This window comes from Antennarius striatus, chromosome 8 (assembly GCF_040054535.1).
Source record: "Antennarius striatus isolate MH-2024 chromosome 8, ASM4005453v1, whole genome shotgun sequence".
Classification (NCBI taxonomy): domain Eukaryota; kingdom Metazoa; phylum Chordata; class Actinopteri; order Lophiiformes; family Antennariidae; genus Antennarius; species Antennarius striatus.
The window spans coordinates 13084653-13106668 of record NC_090783.1 but is presented as its reverse complement, the minus strand read 5'-3'; the positions used below and the strand labels follow the sequence as shown (position 1 = coordinate 13106668).

Here is a 22016-nt window from a genome sequence, read left to right as displayed (position 1 = left end):
CCTGCATGTGTTTGAACCATTCTTGTTTTTGCCTTTTCGCCTCCCGCCTTGGACACCTCTGCCTGGATTGACTGCCTTACCTGTGTACCGAACCTCGCCTGGAATAAACCTTGTTTTGTCATTTTACCATTCAGTGTCGTGCACTTGATTCCTGCCTCCCTGCGCTACGTTCATGACAATAATATAGATATGTAAATGATTAAAGAGGTGATCCACTCTGTAGTTAAACCTCTTACCTACATTTGTAAGTTATTTTAAAAATAGAATATTCCCTGATAACATGAAGCTGGCTAAAGTCTTTCCAATCTATGAAGATGAGGACAAACAACAAGTAAACAACTTTAGGCGGGTTTCTTTACAAGATCAATTTTCAAAATTATTAGAAAAAATGTTCATCAATCAACTAGACAGTTTTTTGGAAAAATATAACATTTTGTGTGACCAACAGTATGGATTCCACAACAATAGCTCAACATCCCTTGCAGTAATGGATTTTATTGAAAATGTATTAAAGAACAAAGATAACAAAGAAAACACATTTTATTGATTTACGTAAAGTGTTCCATACTATTGACCATGATTTACTTTTATGGAAATGCAACTGCTATGGGATCAGTGGAGTTGTAAATTGTTGGTTGAAAAGTTATTTAAAAAAACAGACATCAATACGTGGATGTCAATGGAATAGCATCACAACAGAAAAAAAAAAAATCACCTGTGGAATACCCCAAAGCTCTGTCTTGTAGCCTAAATTATTCATTCTGTATCTCAATGACATATGCAAAGTTTCTGAAATTTTAAAAATGGTAATTTTTGCAGATGATACCAATATGTATTGCTCAGGACTGGACATTTCTCAGTTAATTTCCCAGGTGGAATCAGAGCTGATATCTTATTTAATCAAACCATTTTTTAAATTTTATCTTTAAATGAGAAAAAGACCAAATTCATGATTTTTTCATACAACAAGTCAAGCACAGAGGTCAATTGATTTGGAATGGGGTTGAAATTGGAAGTGTTTATGAAACAAGGTTTCTGGGAGTGATCATAGATCATCAGATCTGCTGGAAGCAACATATGCAGTATATCAAGAATAAATTATGAAAGACACTAGGTATATTGTATAAAACTAAATACATATTGAATAAGAAATGTCTGCACATATTGTATCCGTCACTTGTGCTTCCATATCTTTCTGTAGTAGAGTGATATTGATGTGGGATTGCAGGGCTGGCCTTTGGGAGTGGCAGCACAGGTTGGGGAGTAGTGAGGGTGGAGCTTTAACCTTTGACCTGTATATATATATATGTCCTCCAGGTGTTAAGGAAGTGTGTGTGTAGGTGTATGCAGTAAAGATTGAAGCTAAAATTGTACCTCCCGACTCTGTCCCCTTTTTCTTATAATATCCCAAAGATATTACATCTTGGCGACGAGGAGACCAAGCGAGCTCACTGTGTGTTGTACAGAGGAAGCATCTTGTGGTGCCCGGCTACGCGAGGGACTCGGTTGATGTCGAGCGGCGAGGAAGCTAAGTAAAATAGCCTATTGGCCTAAAAACGTAAAAAAAAAAAAAAAAAAAAAAAAAAAAAAAGGTCGAGATGGCTACGGCGATGGTGGGGACACTTGTGGCTTTTGATAGCCAGGTGCAAGTCTGGGAGGAGTACGTCGAGGTGATGGAGCATTTCTTCGTGGCAAATGGCATCACAGACGCTGGGAGACAGCGGGCTATATTGTTGAGCTCAGTGGGCAGCCGGACGTATAGTTTAATGAGGAACTTGTTAAGTCCGGAGAAGCCTGGGGATAAGTCATATGACGAGTTAACTCAGCTGCTGCAGTCGCACTTCAACCCGAAGCCCAGTGAGATTGTTCAGAGATTTAAGTTCAACTCGAGGATGAGGACGGTGAATGAGACTGTGACGGAGTATGTGGCGGTGCTGCGGGAGCTGGCTCAACACTGTAACTACGGCGACAGACTGAAGGAGATGCTGCGCGACAGGCTCGTGTGTGGAATTGCGGACGATCGCATCCAGCGGAGGTTGTTGGCGGAACCGGAGCTGACTTTTGAGCGAGCGTTGAAAGTCGCACAAGCCATCGAGACTGCGAGCAGGGACGTGCTGGATCTACAACAGAAACAGGACGGTAATGCAAGTAAGCCCTCAGCTCATTTGCAGGTGCACACTGTGAAAGCAGGACGGAAGTGGCAGGAAAAAACTGCGGCGCTAACATGTTACAGGTGTGGAGGTGAACATATGGCACGGGACTGTAGGTTCATCAACGAGAAGTGTCATGGCTGTGGAAAAAAAGGGCATGTGAAAAAAATGTGCAGATCCTCACCTCCTCCAGGGCGGCAGCTAAAGGGGGGAGGGAAACATAAGCAGTTTGTAAAAGGGGTAAAGGAGGATAAAAAACAGCCTGCACATCACATAAGTGAAGTCCCTAGGGATCTCTCTAGTGATGAGGATGTGTTTACACTGTATAGTATATCAGAGCCAAAGATAGTTAAAACAGACCCCATCACTACTCAACTGAAGCTAAATGGTCACATAGTATCATTTGAAGTAGATACGGGGTGCAGTGTAACTATTGTATCTAAGACAGAGTATGTTAAGTTATGGGCAGCCGGGGGCGCACCTGAGTTACAAGATTGTTCATTAAGTCTTAAAACGTACACGGGTGAGAGAGTGCCCACAGTAGGTGCAGCAGAAGTAACGGTACAGTTCAAAGAGCAAACCAAGCAGCTTCCAGTGGTGGTCGTAGCAGGGCCTGGGCCAAACCTGTTAGGCAGAGCCTGGATTAAAGAGCTAGGTATGAACTGTGTGCTGCTTAATAGCATAGAGCAGAAACACATCAAATTGCAAGAGATACTAAGACAGAATGAGGATGTTTTTAAAGAGGAACTGGGAACGTGGAGGGGCCCCCCAGCAAAAATATATGTAAAGGAAGGGGTTGCTCCGAAGTACTATAAACCCCGCCCAGTCCCTTATGCCATGAGGAAGAAAGTGGAGGTAGAGTTAGAGAGACTAACCAATCAAGGGATAATTGAGGCAGTGAAATTCTCGGAGTGGGCTACACCAATTGTTCCTGTGCTGAAGCCGGACAATTCAGTGCGCATCTGTGGAGATTACAAGCTCACAGTCAATTTGGTGTCAAAGTTGGAACAGTATCCAATACCAAAGCTAGAGGACTTGTTTGAGAAACTGTCTGGTGGTGAAAAGTTTAGTAAATTGGACTTAAGCCACGCCTATCAGCAGGTAATCTTGGATGAAGCATCCAAGCGCTTTGTCACCATTAACACACACAAAGGTCTGTTCCAAGTGAACCGTCTGCCTTTTGGGGTTTCCTCCAGTCCAGCCATATTTCAAAGACTGATGGAGAGTCTGGTGGCTGGCATCCCAAAAGTAGCAGTGTATTTGGATGATATTTTGTTGACAGGCCGAAGTGACCAAGAACATCTGGCAACATTGAACCAGGTGCTGACGCGGCTGCAGGAGGCTGGTCTTCGCCTCAAACGCAACAAATGTACATTCATGGAACAGGAAGCAGAGTTCTTAGGACACAAAGTGGATGCTTCAGGGCTCCATCCCCTACCCCACAAGGTCAGTGCCATACAAAAAGCACCAGCACCCACTAATGTCACTGAACTGCGTGCGTACCTGGGATTACTCAACTATTATAACAGATTTCTGCCGAACTTGTCCACATTGTTGTCTCCCTTGCATGAACTGTTGAGAAAAGAAACAAAATGGAGATGGGGAGCAGAGCAAGAGAGAGCATTTGAGGAATCCAAGCGCCTCATGCAATCCTCAGAAGTCTTAGTGCATTATGACAGTCAAAAAGACTTGATCTTGTCATGTGACGCCTCTCCCTATGGAGTGGGGGCGGTGTTGTCACATCGACTGCCGGATGGACAAGAGCGACCAATCAGCTTTATGTCAAGGACGCTGACATCAGCTGAATCAAACTATTCTCAATTGGACAAAGAAGGTTTAGCGGTGATGTTTGGCATTCAGCGGTTCCATAAATACCTGTATGGTAGGAAATTTGTCATTTGCACTGATCACAAACCTTTGTTATCACTTTTTAGTGAGATGAAAGCTGTGCCAAACATGGCATCTCCTCGCATTCAGCGATGGGCTGTAACGCTAAGAGCTTATGAGTACGAGATTATCTATAAACCGGGAAAACAGCATGGTAATGCTGATGCCATGAGTCGCCTTCCTTTGTCACAACCTTCAGACAATGCAGAGCAGGAGGAAAGAGTGCTCATGATGGAGACTGCAACTCTTGTGTCAACAAGGGAAGTGAGCAGGTGGACAACCAGAGACCCTGTATTGTCCAGAGTTGCACAGTTTATCCAACATGGCTGGCCGACACACGACTTAGATGCAGTTTTTCAACCTTATGCTGTGCGGAAAACAGAGTTGAGTGTACAAGATAAGTGTGTACTGTGGGGATCACTTGTTGTGATGCCACCACAAGGGCGGGAGGCCATGTTAGAGCAATTACATCATGGACACACTGGCATTACTCGGATGAAAGCTTTGGCACAAAGTTATTTCTGGTGGCCAAAGTTGGACGCAGACATCGAGAATATTGTCAAGTACTGTGTCACATGCCAAGAACACCGTAACCTGCCTGCGCCAGCACCACTTCACCCATGGGAGTGGCCAAGCAAACCGTGGCAAAGATTACATGTTGATTATGCAGGGCCTTTTATGGGACATATGTTTTTGATCCTGATAGACGCGCATTCAAAATGGATGGAAGTTTTTCCTGTAACAAACGCCACCTCAGCCGTCACAATAGAATGCCTGAGAAAAAGTTTCAGTTGTCAGGGAATACCAGAAACAATTGTATCTGACAATGGTACTTGTTTTGTGAGTGCAGAGTTTACAGACTTTCTGAAAAGAAATGGAATTGAGCACATCACATCCGCCCCATATCATGCATCATCAAATGGCTGTGCTGAGCGCGCGGTCCAGACATTTAAGTCAATGATGAAGAAGGCTGGTGGGGGCAGCATTGCTACTAAGGTGTCAAGAGTTCTGTTTAATTATCGCATCACACCACAATCCACCACAGGGCTCTCACCTGCAGAATTGCTACAAGGGAGGAAGTTGAGGTCCACCTTGGATTTGATTCATCCTGACCGCGGAGGAAAGGTGGAGCGAAAACAGAACAGTCAAAAGGAACAGCATGACAACCTGAAAAAAGAGAGAGGATTCCAGGAAGGAGATCCTGTGGTGACAAGAAACTTTAGTCATGGTCCTAAGTGGATTCCTGGAGTCATCACAAACATTACAGGTCCTGTCTCGTACAAGATCATGTTGGGAGATGGTAACATTGTGCGGAGACATGTGGACCAGGTCTTGTCACGTGCTGTAATAGGGGACTGTGTGGAGGCGGAAGTCACAGAGCCACTGGAACTGTCTGTTTCACCTGCAGCGGTAAGGGTTGCATCAGAGACTTCCACTCTGACAGGAAATAACAGTGTTCAGGAGACCCACACCCAGAGTGTCCTGAGTCCTGCTCAGAAAAAAGCAACTCCTGTAGTGTTAGACAATCCACCTCCCAACCCTTCAGGGCCGTCACCACCTGTGATAGCTCCTTTGCGCAGGTCACAAAGGGCCGTGTGCAAACCAAGTTATTTGAAAGATTACCAGTGTTAAATGCAATGGTTTATGATTGTTATTGTTTAAAATGTTAAGTGATAACAAAATCTTTAAGTGCCCAGTAATTGTTATTCCAGTATCAGTTGGGGATGCTTAGAAGGTTACATAACACTTTTTGTGGGGCACGGTGATTAGTAGCTTAAGGGGGGGAGGAATGTAGTAGAGTGATATTGATGTGGGATTGCAGGGCTGTCCTTTGGGAGTGGCAGCACAGGTTGGGGAGTAGTGAGGGTGGAGCTTTAACCTTTGACCTGTATATATATATATGTCCTCCAGGTGTTAAGGAAGTGTGTGTGTAGGTGTATGCAGTAAAGATTGAAGCTAAAATCGTACCTCCCGACTCTGTCCCCTTTTTCTTATAATATCCCAAAGATATTACACTTTCCTACTGCTGTGAAATCTGGGGAAACACATGTAAAACATACAGTATATAGATCATCTCATTAAATTGCAAAAAAAGGTCAATAAGACTAATTAATAAAGTAGGGTTTCATGATCATACTAATGAACTTTCCATAAAATCAAATCTCTTGAAATTTGTAGATATTGTAAAGTTAGACATGTTAAAAATTGTATTTCAAATTGTAAATCAGGACATTCCTATAACCATTGTCTAACTTTATCTAAATGTTGTGTAGTAACCTATTATATCCACAAGAGGGAATTACGGTTACACATTCTTCAAGAACATAGTTTTTTCCGTAATCATAAAGGTTTTTGGTGGTTATGTTGTACTTAAAGCACATCAGTACTTCTGTAAATTGAATTACAGCGTGGACGGAACTAACGTTACTATTATTTGGAGGACATCGCAGGACTGCAGGGGTACCACCACTGGAGGGACAAAGATTCTGCTGTTTGCTTTGCTGGGCGCAACTGCAACTCATCCGATTCTGTCTGCGTGTTGGCGTGGATGCAAGGCTCTGTGTCACACATGGACGGCTGATTCACACACGTTACCGACCTAACAGCGTGTTAGTATTCAGGGACCGGGGGAGACTCTGTGCAGACACCGGGCTGTGAAACTGCCAGTCCGGGTCGTGGCGGTCGCCGGGGTGGTCGCCGGGGCTCCGTGAGGCCGGAGGACCGGAACTGCTCCTGCTGCCAGCTGGAGTTCGAACGGACCGGCCGCAGCTTCATCTGGAGGGCGGTGCACACCTTCACCATGCCGGACACCATTCTCAGGGTCTTCCCGGATTCCAACGTAAACGAAAAGTCCTGCTTGTGTTAGACCTGCGCGCAGACCGTCAGGAGCAAATGTCGGCGCCGGCAGAGCAGGAAGTGGTCTGTGTGGCCGAAACCCCCCCGCGGTTAGAGAACTCCACAACACTTCACGTGAGTCAGATACTGCTGGGTGTTTAAATATGTCTCTTTTCATCATCTTACTCTTCCTTCTAAATGCCCGGGATACTGGGACCCTTATTACCCCCAGGAAATCTCCTGTTCAAGAGACATTATTACCTCGATTGTCATCCTATGGCCGTGGTACATTGGACTTCACTTTTACACCTAGGGATGTCTCTTCCCTTTGGACTACAATGTCTGTTGGTCTTGCTACTCGGTGTGTAACAGCTCTTGTTCCATTGTATTCTGTCCTGCTATTGCAACAGCTACGTAGTTCCAATTCCTTCATCTCAACCAAGCCCCTAATGAAAGATAATAACTCTCATTGTTTTAGCACTGCTTTTTGTCGCTTGTTAATCATTCTCATGTTGGCCATTTCAGGCAATGTTCATTCAAATCCAGGGCCTGCTACAGTTAATGTTAGTCCTACTGCTCCTAGTCTGTCATTTGATGATTTTTGTAAACGAAAATCCCTTGGCTTTTTACACATCAATATCCGTAGTCTTTTACCTAAACTTGATTTGCTAAAATCCTGGATACACACTGCAAATCCTGATGTTTTAGCGATTTCTGAAACATGGCTTAGAAGGAGCATTGCGGATGTTGACACTTTAATTCCAGGTTGTAATGTCTTTCGCAAGGACAAAGCTTCCAAGGGTGGGGGCGTGGCTCTCTTTGTGAGGGACCATCTGCAATGCTCTATTTTATTGTCAAAGACTGTTCCCAACTATCTCGAACTGCTGGTGTTAAAAATCAATGTCAAATAATTTTTCTCTTTCTGTTGCTGTCTGTTATAGACCACCCTCTGCCCCACCATGCTCTCTAGCTGTACTCAGTGAACTTCTTGCCCCGTACATCTCCTCTGAGTTTATTCTACTGGGTGACCTAAATTGGGACATGTCTAACCCCCCAGATATGGTCATGCAACAATTTGATGCCCTAAACCTCTTCCAAATTATTTCAGAGCCTACCAGACATAATTTGAAATCTCCATCTTCTGCATCTCTGATAGATGTGATCCTCACAAACACCCCTTCTAATTATAAATCTGGCGTCTTTAGTCAGGATCTGAGTGATCATTGTGCTATTGCCTGCATACGCTCTGGTTCCTTAGTTAAACGTCCACCTGTGACTGTAACCAGACGCTCCATGAAGAAGTTTAACCGAGACGTCTTTCTCCATGACATTGCTGCAGTGAACTGGGATAGAATTAATACGTTTCCAACTATGGATGCTGCCTGGTCCTACTTTAAGTTGACCTTCAGTCAGATCATCAACAATCACGCTCCTCTCATAAAATCTCAAATCAAGGATCGCTTCAGCCCCTGGTTTTCCCGTGACTTAGCCACATTAATCCACAAGAAGAACACCTTATGGCGGAAAGCCCGTTCCTCCCAGTCACCTATCGACTGGCTTGCCTTTAGGCAGTGCAGGAACACATGCACTCAGGCTGTCAGAAAAGCCAAAGTCACTCATTATCTGGACAAATTTGCACCCTGTGGTTCTGATTCCAAGACATTCTGGAAAACGGTCAAGTCCATGGAAAATAAGCTTACCCCACCCCGTTTTCCTAGTGCAATGACCTTTGGTGACTCTGTTGTCACTGATAAGTCTCACATGGCCTCACTTCTCAATCAACACTTTGTAAATACAGTCCATGCCTCTTCTGTCAAGTCCCCCACTACTACCCCCTCATTTTCACCTACACCTTCCAGCTCAGGCACCTTCTCCTTTAATCCCATCCTGACCTCGGAGGTTTTAGAGGAACTCACCAAACTCGACTGTAACAAGTCAGCTGGATCTGATGGGCTCGACCCCTTATTTTTAAAAACTGCTGCTCCTGTCATTGCCACCCCCATCTCGTATCTATTCAACTTATCTCTGGAGCTGTCTGTTTTTCCTTCAGATTGGAAATCTGCCTTGGTCGTTCCACCTTTTAAAGGTGGCTCTAGCTCTGATCCCAACTGTTACAGACCTATATCCATCATGCCGTGCTTGGCCAAGATCCTAGAAAAATTGGTTCATAGACAGCTCAGCCACTTCATTGCTTCAAACAATATTCTGTCCAACCTCCAGTCTGGGTTCTGGCCTGGCCACGGGTGCACTACAGCCACTTTGAAGGTTCTGGATGATGTTGTTACCTCCTTGGACTCCAAACAGATCTGCATTGCTGCCTTTATTGACTTATCCAAAGCCTTCGACTCTGTCATCCACTCCATCCTCCTGCAGAGGCTCACTAGCATCGGTCTGTCATCACACTCCTGCAACTGGTTCGCTAGCTACCTAAACAACAGAGTTCAGCAAGTAAAGTCTGTAAATGTCTTGTCTGACCCTCTTCCCATCGTGAAAGGGGTGCCTCAAGGTTCCATCCTGGGCCGAACGTTGTTCTCCATCTACATCAACAATGTAGCTAGGTTTGCCGGTAATTCCAAGATTCATCTATATGCTGATGATACCATCTTATACTCAGAGAGCCCTTCTCTCCACTCTGCAGCATCCACACTCCAACTCAGTCTCACTTCTGTCGAGCAGTACTTTCATGGCCTTCATCTCTCACTCAATTCCAAAAAAACCAAATGCATTATTTTTGACCGGAAACATGATTCCACCACTGCCCCTAAAATCCTCTGTGCCGATGGCTCTGAACTGGAGTTTGTGACCAGCTATAAATACCTTGGTCTCTGGTTGGACTCATCCTTCTCCTTCTCCACCCACATCAAGCACCTGCAATCAAAAGTCAAAGCTCGCCTGAGCTTCCTCTACCGGAATAAGGCCTCCTTCACCCGTTCAGCCAAGCGCACGCTTGTGAAAATGACCATCCTGCCCATATTCGATTATGGTGACACCATCTATAGGATGGCTTCTCAATCTACTCTTAGCAAACTGGACACTCTCCACCACTCTGCCATCCATTTTGCCACAGGAGCTCCATTCAGAACTCACCACTGTGACCTGTACAACCTGGTAGACTGGACATCCCTCCACACCAGACGGCTCCACCACTGGCTTCACCTCATTTACAAATCCATACTAGGAAAAACACCTCCCTACCTCTCCTCCCTTCTACACCACTTCTGTCCTGCCCGCAATGTTAGGTCCAGCAAGCTCATCAAACTCTCCATCCCTAAAGCCCGTACTGTCTTTGGTCGCAGTGCCTTTCGATTCGCTGCAGCTAATGATTGGAACAATTTTCAAAACTGCCTCAAACTCACTGTCCCCATATCACTCACTGCTTTTAAACAAAACCTACATGAAATTGTAACTGACAGCTGCACTTGTTGAGTGTCTCTCTCTCTTTCTCTCTCTTTCTCGGCCTCGTTCTCTTGTCTTGTATTTTTTTTATTTTTTTTATTTTCTGTATAGTGTATGTCTTTGTGTTTATTTTAGACTTCCTCCCCACCCCCACACCTCTAAGAGCCACTGCTCTTAGCTCAGGCAGCATTTGTAAATAAGAACCTGTTCTTAATTGCTTGCCTGGTTAAATAAAGGTTAAATAAATAAAATTCAATATTTTTACAAACTAAGAAAGAGCACATATAACCTCCAAGGTCTACTGCAATTTGAGTCTGTTAAAGCAAGAACAAATGTCAGGTAAAAATGTGTGTCTGTACAAGGAGTGAAACGCTGGAATAATTTGGAAGATGAAATTAAATTGATAAAATTTTTGTCTAAATTCAAGAAAAAATTAAATATGACTTAATTGATGGTTATAAATGTTTGTAAATTTGCTGAGGTGAAGTCAATGGATAGTGATGAATAAATCAATGTATGTGAATGTTCTTAAAAACCCAAAGAATGTTGATTTTGTTGTCGTGATTAAGTTATGTTAACCAGGGTGGGCTTATATAAGCAATTTGATTCAGCCCAGTCCTTTTTTGGTTACTATTAATACAATCAAAATATGTTTTGTTTTTTAAATGTGAAATATGAACAACCAAAATAAATTTAATTAATTCATTGGATTATTCATTATTATCGGCTGTTCAAGCTGCTCTATTAGGACTCTGCCTGCTGCCTATTAGGCAGCTGCCTGCTTACTGACTTGAACTGGGAGGACAGAGCACATCCTGTCCTAGCATCCCTACATTGGCTCCTGATTAAATCTAGAATACAATTCTAAGTCCTTATGATCACATTTAAAGCTCTTCACTGTAAGGCTCTTTCTTACATTGAAGATCTCATTGAAGTGTATCACCCTCCCATGGCCCTTTGAGCCGAGGATTCAGGGTTTCTGGTGACCCGTCAGGTTTTTAAGAGTAGAACAGGAGGCAAAATCTTTAGCTATCTGACCCCCTTACTCTGGAACGATCTTCCAGCCTCGGTCCGAGGGACAGACACCCTTAGCTTATTTAAGAGTACACTAAAAACCCTTCTCTTTGATAGAGCCTACAATTAAAAATGACACACACTCCACTAGATATGCTGCTATACGCCTAAGCAGCTGAGGGTATTTTCCCCCGTCTCTCCCAATAAAAGGAGATACTCTGTCACTTCTCTTTCTTTACCTTTCTATTTTTTATTTATAATTTACTACTCCTGTTAAATCACACTCTTTGTTTGCAAGATACTGCCACTGTCTTTGTGCTTCTGTTCCACCGGTGGGGAACATGCATTGGAAGACAGGAAATCCAAAGGCCTGGAAATCCCGCCCCCACTTCAGCAACAGCTCACTATGGACATTCGACTCAATCTGCCTATCTGCCACCCCCCCACCCCCCCACCCCCCTCTCTGTCTCTCTCTCTTTTCCTTGACCTGTCTATATCCCCAGTGTATTTCCTTTTCCCAACCAACAGGTCAAGGTGGATGACTGCCCTCCAGAGCCTGGGTCCTGCCTTGAGTTTCTTCCTCAATGAAGGAGTTTTTCCCCACCACTATCGCTTATGCTTGCTCTGGAGGGCACTGTTGACTTTCTATCTGTTAAGCGCTTTGAAGTATCTTTAGATGTGATTAAGCACTGTATAAATAAGTTGATTGGCTGACTGATTGGTTTATAACACCTCAGTTCTCTCCATCCTCATGGCCTCTCAACCAGACCCAGAATTGATGGCTGATACTGGAGCACTGCACTCAATAAAGGGTATAAAATTGCAAGACAGTCTCCAACGCCATGCTGCAGGAACACACTCAACAGCCTCCTGAGTCCCAGTTAGCAGCACATTGTCAAATGCACTGGTATGGCAACATCAAAACGCTCCCCTTAGAACAGTGGTCCCCAACCTTTTTTGCGCCACGGACCGGTTTCATCTAAGACAGTATTTCATGGACTTAATTTGCTCTATAATTGTTAATGACGCCAGGACAGCTGTAGTCTAATAATAAACCATCCGCAGTGGTTTTATGTGAAATGCAGACATCAACAGACAATAAACAAACCAACAAATGCCGCTTCACAAGGACAGGAGTTTGGAAATGGAAACGGAGTTTGCGATACTTTTTGGATGATCTCAGGATAATCTGCCTTGATTTTAATCCAGTACACTGGACCGGTGGTGGGCGCTTAATTTGGGGTAATCTGTCACTTGATCGAGACCGGTCAAGCATGACAGACGTCACTTTTCAAAATAAAACTTCTTTCCGACTCCGAAATAAATAAAACTGAAGTAATGTAAATCATTTTTTAAATTCTGTGCGGCCCGATACCAAATGACCCACGGACCAGTAGCGGTCCGCGGCCCGGGTGTTGGGGACCACTGCCTTAGAACACCCCACTCATGTTTTCCTACACTTCTAACCAAAAGCTGGAAACACCACCGTGGTGGCCCCGCACACGATGGAATGATGCTGTCACTAGGGACCTGCAACATATGGGCCGATTGCTTGCTGAAGCCAAGCACCCCAGCACTGGACCAATCCAAATGGAGAAGATTGGTGAAACTGGTTGGCTCTACGCATGGCAACACCGTCGTCCCCGAGCAAGAGACCTTATGATGAGTACAGCAAGGGTCAACCTGGGGAACTGGTTAGAAACGATCAAAATAGGCCACTTGAAACTGGTTATGCTAAAGCTAAATATTTGCTTCGAGAACACTCTAGATACGCTGTAATTTTCAGTGAACTACCAAAGTTCTCATATGGCCAGTAATACAGTCTGAGGATGTGAAAGCCCTGGACGCCTATAGCTTCTTGTTGTGCAGGTGTTACAATGCGATCAAATCCAGTCATGAGTTAGATGTCCCATGCAAAAGTTGTTAAAAAAACCTCAAAGATCAGTTCAGAGATAAGTGGAGGGATGTTGGCTGTGATTTACAGGAAAGGTTTAGGCATAGAGCCACTTTTTGTAATTAACGGGTGGCAGTGGCTCAGTGGTAGAGCGGCCGGTAGAGCAGATCCTCCAATGTTCCTAAGATTGGCGGTTCGATTCCTGCTACCGCCCCCCCCAAAAAAAAACACTTGGAGTGTGAGCTGACAGTGGGAGGTGTCAGGTCACCTCTGGAGCACTGCCTAGGCACCTTTGAGCAAGGCGTCGTCCCCCTTTATAAGTTGCTCATTTGGGGCACTCCACAAAGGGGCTGCCTGCCACTCAACCTCCCCCTGCATGCCTTCAGGCCCCCTTGTGTGTGTTTGCATGTGCTACAGGGGCCTGTACAAACTACATGTATGTAAGTGTTTGAAGTATCTATTAATTAGAGTGTTCTCCTAATTTACCTTCGAGGATCAGATTAATACATAAAATTAAATTTTAAAAAAATGTTTGAGTGTATTGAAAGGTAAATGAAAAGTCTAAGTGGCCCACTGTTTTGGGGTCTGCAGGATCCTTCTGCAGTTGTAAAAGGGGATATGAGGCACTCTGAATCTGAGTTTCTCTAAGACAAAGGGAAGTACCATATTTATTCGAGTATAACGCGCAAAATTTTCTACCTAAAAAAGAACTCAAAGTTTGGGTGCGCGTTATAAACGAGGACTGGGGTGACACACTTAGATGTATTAGTATACAGTATTATTTGCGCAATGACTTATTTGTCGAAGATATCGCTGACCACAATCGCAAAACATTGAATGCAACCACATCTCTCGACCCACAAAACGTCCATGGTCGATTTTTAGTAACAGTATCCAAATCATTTGCGTGGGCGATCTAAAATAAATACCGGTAATTCATGATGGCTCATGCGCATCACTCCTGCAGAGGCGAGGCGTATCTAAGGAAATGGTATTCAATAATCAAATGCGTCATCAGCAGACCTTGTCGGATGGTGTCATTTCCGAGAATTCTTATTATCCGCTGTGACGTATGATATTTGATTATTGATTAGCATTTTATTAGCTACGCCTTGTCTCTTCATTTCCTTTCCTCGCCTCGGCCACACTGAAACGTGAGTTACCGGTAAGCATAGCTGGTGTATTTGATGATGAATCGGACTTTGAAGGATTTTAAATACCGGTAAATATTGTTAATTTTATTTCGGTATTGTGTTCATAGTTTACGTTGTCAATAAATGATTTTTATTATGGACGCACGTGTTTAACAATGTTTGGCACTTACAATGCTTTGTCTGAGCCGAGAAAAAGTGAAACAAAATTTTATACCGATTTTTAATCGAAAATTAGGGATGCGCGTTATACACGTGTGCGCGTTATACTCGAATTAATACGGTACCTTTGCAACTACATTTGCTACAGTAGACGAGAAAATTGGATCTGGAATAACAAGAGAAAAGACCCCAACTGTTAAAGTGTGCTTGTTTTGTGGAGCTTGACGTACTTTGGATATGTGCCTTCTATTGGAAAAGAAGACACATAGTGAAAAAATGTCTTTCTCTGTTTTGGCAGTCTATTCATTAGGCACAGGAACAAAGATTGTTGTACACATCTTCCACGTAAACTATGCAATTTGAAGCATCCCACCATTCTGCATGTCCACTTGAAGGAAAAAAAGTTGGTTCTATGCAAGCTAAAAACGACACAAATGGAGCAAATGAAAAAGCCTTAATCTCTGTGCAATCCAATCCTTACTGGGGCCGGTGAGCGAGATTTTACACTATATTACCAGTTCAAGTGAAGTCTCATGTGGGGCAGGAATTTATTGGTTACTTTTGCTTTCCTGGATCCTGGGAGCTGGGCATTGTGTTGTACGGAGGGGCTCATGAACAGGCTTAATCTCACTGGGAGAAGAATAAGAATTCTAATGCGGACAGTGGGTCAGGAGAATGTGGTCAGTAGCTACATTGTGCCAGGTTTGGAGATGGACATTTTGGATACAGCCTATTATTGAGAGTTGTCAGGTATTGTTACTGGACCTTGAATTCCTTTACAAGACAGTGACAATCCTAAGCATGATGATATTCAAAGATGCCCACACCTTCACTATATTAAGATCAGGTCAAATTCACAGACTTTTAAAAATGATTGAGTTGAAATGAGGAACAGCATAAATATTTATGATAGCAGAAGTGTTCAACATTTAGAGGGCTAAAATCATATGAAGCAAAATGCGAATTTCAGCCTTGTTTGGAGAAGCCTTCAGTTGTCTAGGCATCACTTCTGAGTGATGTAATTAACATCATTATTACAGCTGTTGCTTCACTTCTTTGGCAACAGCAGCATACACATCCTGCTCAAGGAAAAAAATTCTGGAGGAATTCTGAAATTCGCTCAACATACATTTTATGTCAACATTCAGAAAGGTAGTTTTAAAGTTGACTGGTGAGCATATTTGACCAATTATGAAAAATTGGATCACAAAAAAACGTTAATGTAAATAAGGAACAAATGTGAATGTGGATATGGACCACTCATGAAGGCACATAATTGGTCAAATATATGGAAAGAATATGTTTCAGTGAGAATTAATTCATGTGTGTGTGTGTGCATATTTGAAAGCCAGGACAGAGACTGTTCTAAGATTTCTGCTAACCTGAGCTCTTCACAGACTGCTAGCATGGAAAACAAGATCTAATTCTGGGATTGCTAAAAAGAATTTCCCGAGTTTGGGGGGAAGGTAAAACATTAAGTATTTCCTCTTTGAAACTGAAACTTTGAAACTTTGAAACACTATCAATACTCAATTGGCTGGCATTATATGCAGAGTTTGTCCCTTCAGTTCATTGCATGCATACTGGGTCCCACTTCATCCACATGAATGCTGACATTACATATTTTATGCAGGGAGAATCAATCCGAAATTAGCAAATTGTTATTATGATGATTATGATTATTGTGATTATTATTTAAATTTAAATTTGACATTCCTGTTTTCAAACTGAGCCCAGACACACACGAAAAAACATACACATGCGCATATACAGACACACACACACACACACACACACACACACACACACACACACACACACACACACACACACACACACACACACACACACACACAGACTGATCAAGCAGCCCCTCCACCTCCAAGTGGTTCTATGCCTCAGCTATGAGAAGGGAGGTATGAAGAGATGATAAATGGTTAGAAATAGAAGGGGTTGGATTTTAGAGAGCAAGAAGAAAGCAAAGAGATATTGAATAACGATGTTTATATAATTAATATCTATTAACACAGAAGAAAAAAACAAACTAATAATAATAACAATGGATTAGATTTATATAGCGCTTTTGTAGACACTTAGACACTATCTTCTCCGACCACCAAAGTATATATTATTTAAAGAATGAAGTTTTTCAGTGTGTGGATGGTTGACAAAGATACTTCTTATACTTAAACCAAAGATGAATCCACTCACCACTTTCACTCTTTTCAATGATGTCAACCGTCTCCCCAAACTTCAGGTTGATCTCTGAATTCTCCTGCCTCTCATAGTTGGCCACTGCAACATATTGCTCCAGCACCATGGGTTCTGAGCTGTCAGCCTCTGAGGAGAAGAAACAGGCCGTCAGCAACCTGCCTGCAGTGGTACACCCCAAATGACTGCTGCAAACCACTGCACTGCTGCCACTGTGCATCCAATACATAGATGTTTGCCAACCGCTGCTCCCTGCCAGCATAACCAATAAGAACTCAAGATTGTGACTTGACTGTATTGTCCAAAATGTCTGGTGATATAAGTGAGTCAAACCTGAGCCACTCTGTACTGAGAAGCACAAAATAGAATTTAAACAAAAGGAGAAACATGATGAAATTGCGCATGAGGACATAATCTCAAATCTAATGTGGGTCCATGACTGAACAAAAAACAAAAAACAAAAAAACAAAAAAAAAAACAGTCCAAACAAAAGAAGGATGAGCTGCTAATGGTTAGAAATGGTTGGGACTGCAGTTAGAAAATCCACAATGCCATTAAAAGGAAAGACCTCCTCTCCAATGCCTTTGGGGGTCAGTTGTTGGACAGACAGTCAAAAGGAGGTTTTGTACACATCAATCATAGTAGTCTGCACTGCTGGCCTTGAATAGAAACATATGAGTAGAGTTGAGTGAGAAGAACAGGCAACGGAGGCTGGATCTATGTTTGTGTGAAACAAAAGAAGAAAATGTTTCAGTAGGAAATAGGCTACTCTTTCTTTTCTTGTGAGAGGAGTGACTGTGAAGCTGCTGAATGTGGATGTTTGTTTTTCTTTACTTTGCTTTTATTTTTTCAGTGGGAGTATAGCGATGTTTCTGTTTAATTGTTATATTATTTTGATTGTTTTGTGCGGCAATGGCTCAGCGGTAGAGTGGGAGCCCTATGATCGGAGAATCCCGCTCCTATAATCGTTCCATTCCCGCTCCCGCCCAACCAGCCCCTTACAGGCTGCTCATTTGGCACACACCCCAAAGTCTCGACCCGTCACTCTGCCTCCCTGTATATATACTGTATACTGTTTGCTGTGTACCGATTGCTACAGGCCCTAGTGTGTTGTGTTTCAGGGGCCTGTACACAACAATGTATTTAAGTATGCATGATGTATGTGGAAGTGAAATAATGCATGGTTAGGTCACACTTCAAATCAGGAGGAAACAGATTTTCAAGTTTGGCAGAGGAGAACCAATTGTACAAAACAAGAAAGACAGGAAGGGGGTCATGGTGACTTTAGGGTGGTGACGAAGATTTGGATGTTCACCTGGAAATCCAATCCGATGTGTTCTTTTTTCCCAATAAAACACACACACACACACACACACCTACATTCGTACACAAGAGTGGGGACCAGCGAGTATAAAAGGGTCATGAGAGATGAGTTTGCGGGCTGTTTCCCAATTGATCTGTAGTGATGAGCTGAGAATCAATTAAAGAATTCCCGCTTTGGCTGGAACACCATTCTGTGTTGTACTGCGTTTTTATTTTGGTATTTGCTGGAATAAAACACCCTCAACACATGTAACACATACAATATATGTATGTAACTGTACATAAAGTTACATATACTCTTTTATTTATTAAGGAGACATGACGTGAAGGTAGGTATCGGCTGTCCTTGCATTGTGGCATGCTAGGAGTGGAGGTGATCATCAGGCATAACACTGTTATGTCTACTGCTCAGATGAACATAGCTGTTATTTGTGAAGAAAGTGAACCATAGGTGAAACGGTGTCGGTGGAAAAGCAAATATCTGTAAACAGCGTGTTGGAACAAGTTTGCCTTTGTTGCAAATGGTGTCAAAAATCACTTTGTCCAATGAGCCCCATCTCATCAGTGATAAGTTCCTGATGCAAAGAAGTTTGATGTGGCTAAAAGCAGGATGAAACACTGTAGATGGTGCACAAACAGGAAAGCCAAAAAGTAAAGTGTTCAAATCTTGTATATTCTTATTTTGACATGACGTAAACTCTTCATCGGTAGGATGCTAATGTTATGTTTTACAGACTGTTCGCATTAGGCCGAATCATCTAGCGATGTTTGTGTGATTGGCCCTTATCTATGGTCCTGAAGCATAATTAGGCCATCCTCCATAGTATGGTCAGCACAAAAAAGTTAAATGTTTCAAGTCTTTTATAAGTTTGTTAAATATGATTTTTCAACTCATTAGAAATTATAGGCTATCCTCACCCTAAAAAAAATTAGCCCTGTTGATTTATTTTTTCATAATTAAAGAAAAATTCCCTCTCCCTCTTCAGTTTTATGAGAAACTCATTATAACTTACAGATAAAGAAATATCCCAACTTAGAAAATATAATCAAAATAAGAAAATAGCTAAGTTCTTAATTTGTTTTTGTCCAGTTTAAGGTTCTCTCCCTTCTTACATCCTGCTTCAATAAACAGTTAAGTAGTAGCTCAGTCCACTAATTCTTGGGGTGGGTCACAGGAAGTCACCGATGGGCCAAAACATCTGGAGTATGAGTTGGCAGTGGGAGGTGTCGGTTCACCTCCTGAGCACTGCTGAGAGGTCTTGAGGAAGGCAAACCCCCCCCCCCAATCAAATTGCTCATTGGGGCACATCAAGAAGTAGCTGCAGGTGGCTCTGCCTCCCACTGTATTTAAATTGGATGTGTGTGTGTGTGTGTGTGCGCGCGTGTGTGTGTTTCTGGGGGCTGTATACACATGTACAAAACCCAAAACCAGTGAAGTTGGCTCATTGTGTAAATTGTAAATAAAAACAGTACAATGTTTGCAAATCCTTTTCAACTCCTATTCAATTGAATACATTGCAAAGACAAGATTTTTAATGTTCAAATAGAGAAACTTATTTTCCTTTGCAAATAATCGGTCAGTCAGTCATTTTCATATTACCACCGCTACATCCGCCGCTGCGGGACATGGGGAGCTGGAGCCAACCCAGTGGCATAGGGCGTGAGGCAGGGGACACTCCGGGCATGACGCCAGTGCACCGTGGAGCCACACACAAAGACATACAACCAATCACACACACACTCACTCCTACGAGCAATTTGGGACCGGCCAATCAACCTGAAGTGCATGCTTTTGGAGGTGGAAGGAAGCCGGGGGAACCCGGAGAGAACCCACGCAGACACGGGGAGAGCATGCATGCAAAGAGCGGGACTCGAACCTGGGTCCGCCGTGTTGTGAGGCGACAGCGCTAACCACTGCGCCACCGTCCCGCCCGCAAATAATCATCAACTTAGAATTTGATGGAAGCAACACATTGCATTTTTACCACTGTGTTACATCACCTTTCCTTTTAACAATAACAGTATACGTTTGGGAAGTGAGAAGACCAATTTTTGAAGCTTTTTGGGAGGAATTCTTTCCTATTCTTGTTAGATGTACAGCTTAAGCTGTTCAATAGTCCGTGGTCTCCGTTGTTGTATTTTACGTTTCATAATGTGCCACACACTTTCAATGGGAGGCAGGTCTGGACTACAGGCAGGCCAGTCTAGTACCCAAACTCTTTTACTACAAAGCCCCACTGTTTTAACACTTGCAGAATGTGGCTTAGCTGTTAAGAATTGTTCAAGTCTGGGCCCCAAGGAGCAGAGACTGACACAAAAAGTAAAAATCAACAGTTTATTGCTCAGATTGAAAACACAAGTGAGCAAAGGGAACCAAAAGCAGCTGAGTAAAAAAACATGACAAAATCCACAAACTAACAGCACTCACGTCACTAAAACAGGACAAAATTATCTGGCACCCTTTAGTAGAGGACCAGGCCTTTTGACAAGAGCCTGATGAGCAGAGGGGGAACTGGTGTGCCTCGTAAGCTGCTAGGCGCTAGCCACACGCCCTGCCACACCCTGACCTGACAGGAGAAAACGAGCTTAACACAGAAACAGACCTGCCAAGAATTCTAAAAGAACAGAACCATGACAGTGGGCATACTTGACCCAGGGAAGATGGGTTGACCAGGAAACAAGGTTCTGAGATGCCACACAACGAAGAGCCGCTTCCAGATCCTGATTCGCCCGCTCTCTCTGGCCATTGGTCTGTGGGTGGTAACCGGATAACAAGTTGGCCGATGCCCCTAATGCCTCGCAGAAAGCCTTCCAAACTTGGGACGAGAACTGTGGACCTCTGTCAGAAACAATTTCTTGGGGAATGCCATGTAACCTAAAAACATGCTGAATAAGGAGAGTAGCAGTTTCCAAATCAGAAGGTAACTTAGGCAAAGGAATAAGATGCACAGTCTTGGAAAAGCAGTCAATATGATCGTATTCCCCTCTGATAGAGGCAAGCAAGTGACAAAATCCACAAATCTACAGAATGTGTGACCACGGTCGATGGGGAATAGGCAGAGGGCGAAGGAAGCCAGTTGGAGCATTGTGAGATGCCTCATTGCGGAAACAGACAGGACAGGCGGAAACACTCCGTAATGTCCGCACCCATAGATGGCCACCAGAAGTGCTGTTGAAGGAGGGTCAGAGTCCGATGAAACCCGGAATGGCATGCAACCTTATAGTCATGTCCCTATTGGAGAACGGGAGTTCGGAGAGGTAGTGGTATGGACAGCCGATCTTGTGGACAGTTCTCAGGCGTTGGATTATCCTCTTGCGCCTCCTGAACCAGTCTCTCAATGTCCCACGTAGCTGCTTCCACCACACAGGAAGAGGGCAGGATAGTTTCCTCGAAAGAATCCTCTCCTGAAGGTGCAAACTGATATGACAGTGTATCTGGTTTGATATTCCGAGACCCAGGCCGGTGAGGGTAAAATTAAAATGGCCAAGGAACAGGGCACACCGAGCCTGATGAGAGTTGAGTCTGCAAGCACAGCGAAGATAGGATAAGTTTTTATGGTCGGTCCATACCACAAATGGGTGAGAAGAGCCCTTCAACCAGTGCCTCCACTCCTGAAGTGGAGAACGAGCAGCTCCTGGTTCCCCACATCATAATTCCTCTCCGCTGGGGATAGCCGACGGCAGAAGAACACACAGGGATGCACCTTCTGCTCCAAGTTAGATTGATGGGAGAGGACCTCCCCCACCCTTGAATCAGAGGTATCCACCTCCACCGCAAATTGAACTGCAGGATCAGGTTGAGACAACAGGAGCAGAGGAAAACAGACACTTAGACGTATCAAAAGCAGCCTCAACTGCAGGCGACCACTCAAAGGGGATCTTGGTGAATGTGAGTCTGGTTAGAGGGGTAGCAACCTTTCTGTAATCCCAAATATATATATATATATATATATATATATATATATATATATATATATATATATATATATATAG

The 22016-nt window shown here is 43.4% G+C and overlaps 1 protein-coding gene across 1 annotated transcript in view; it reads right to left on the bottom strand.

Annotated features, from left to right (window-relative positions):
* The window catches only part of sh3pxd2aa (SH3 and PX domains 2Aa), a 316820-nt gene that overhangs the window by 99660 nt on the left and 195144 nt on the right, over window positions 1-22016 (bottom strand). Inside the window, exon 7 of the mRNA XM_068322019.1 lies at window positions 16701-16829. Coding sequence (XP_068178120.1) covers window positions 16701-16829 — 129 coding nt within the window. The remainder of the gene's footprint in view (window positions 1-16700; window positions 16830-22016) is intronic.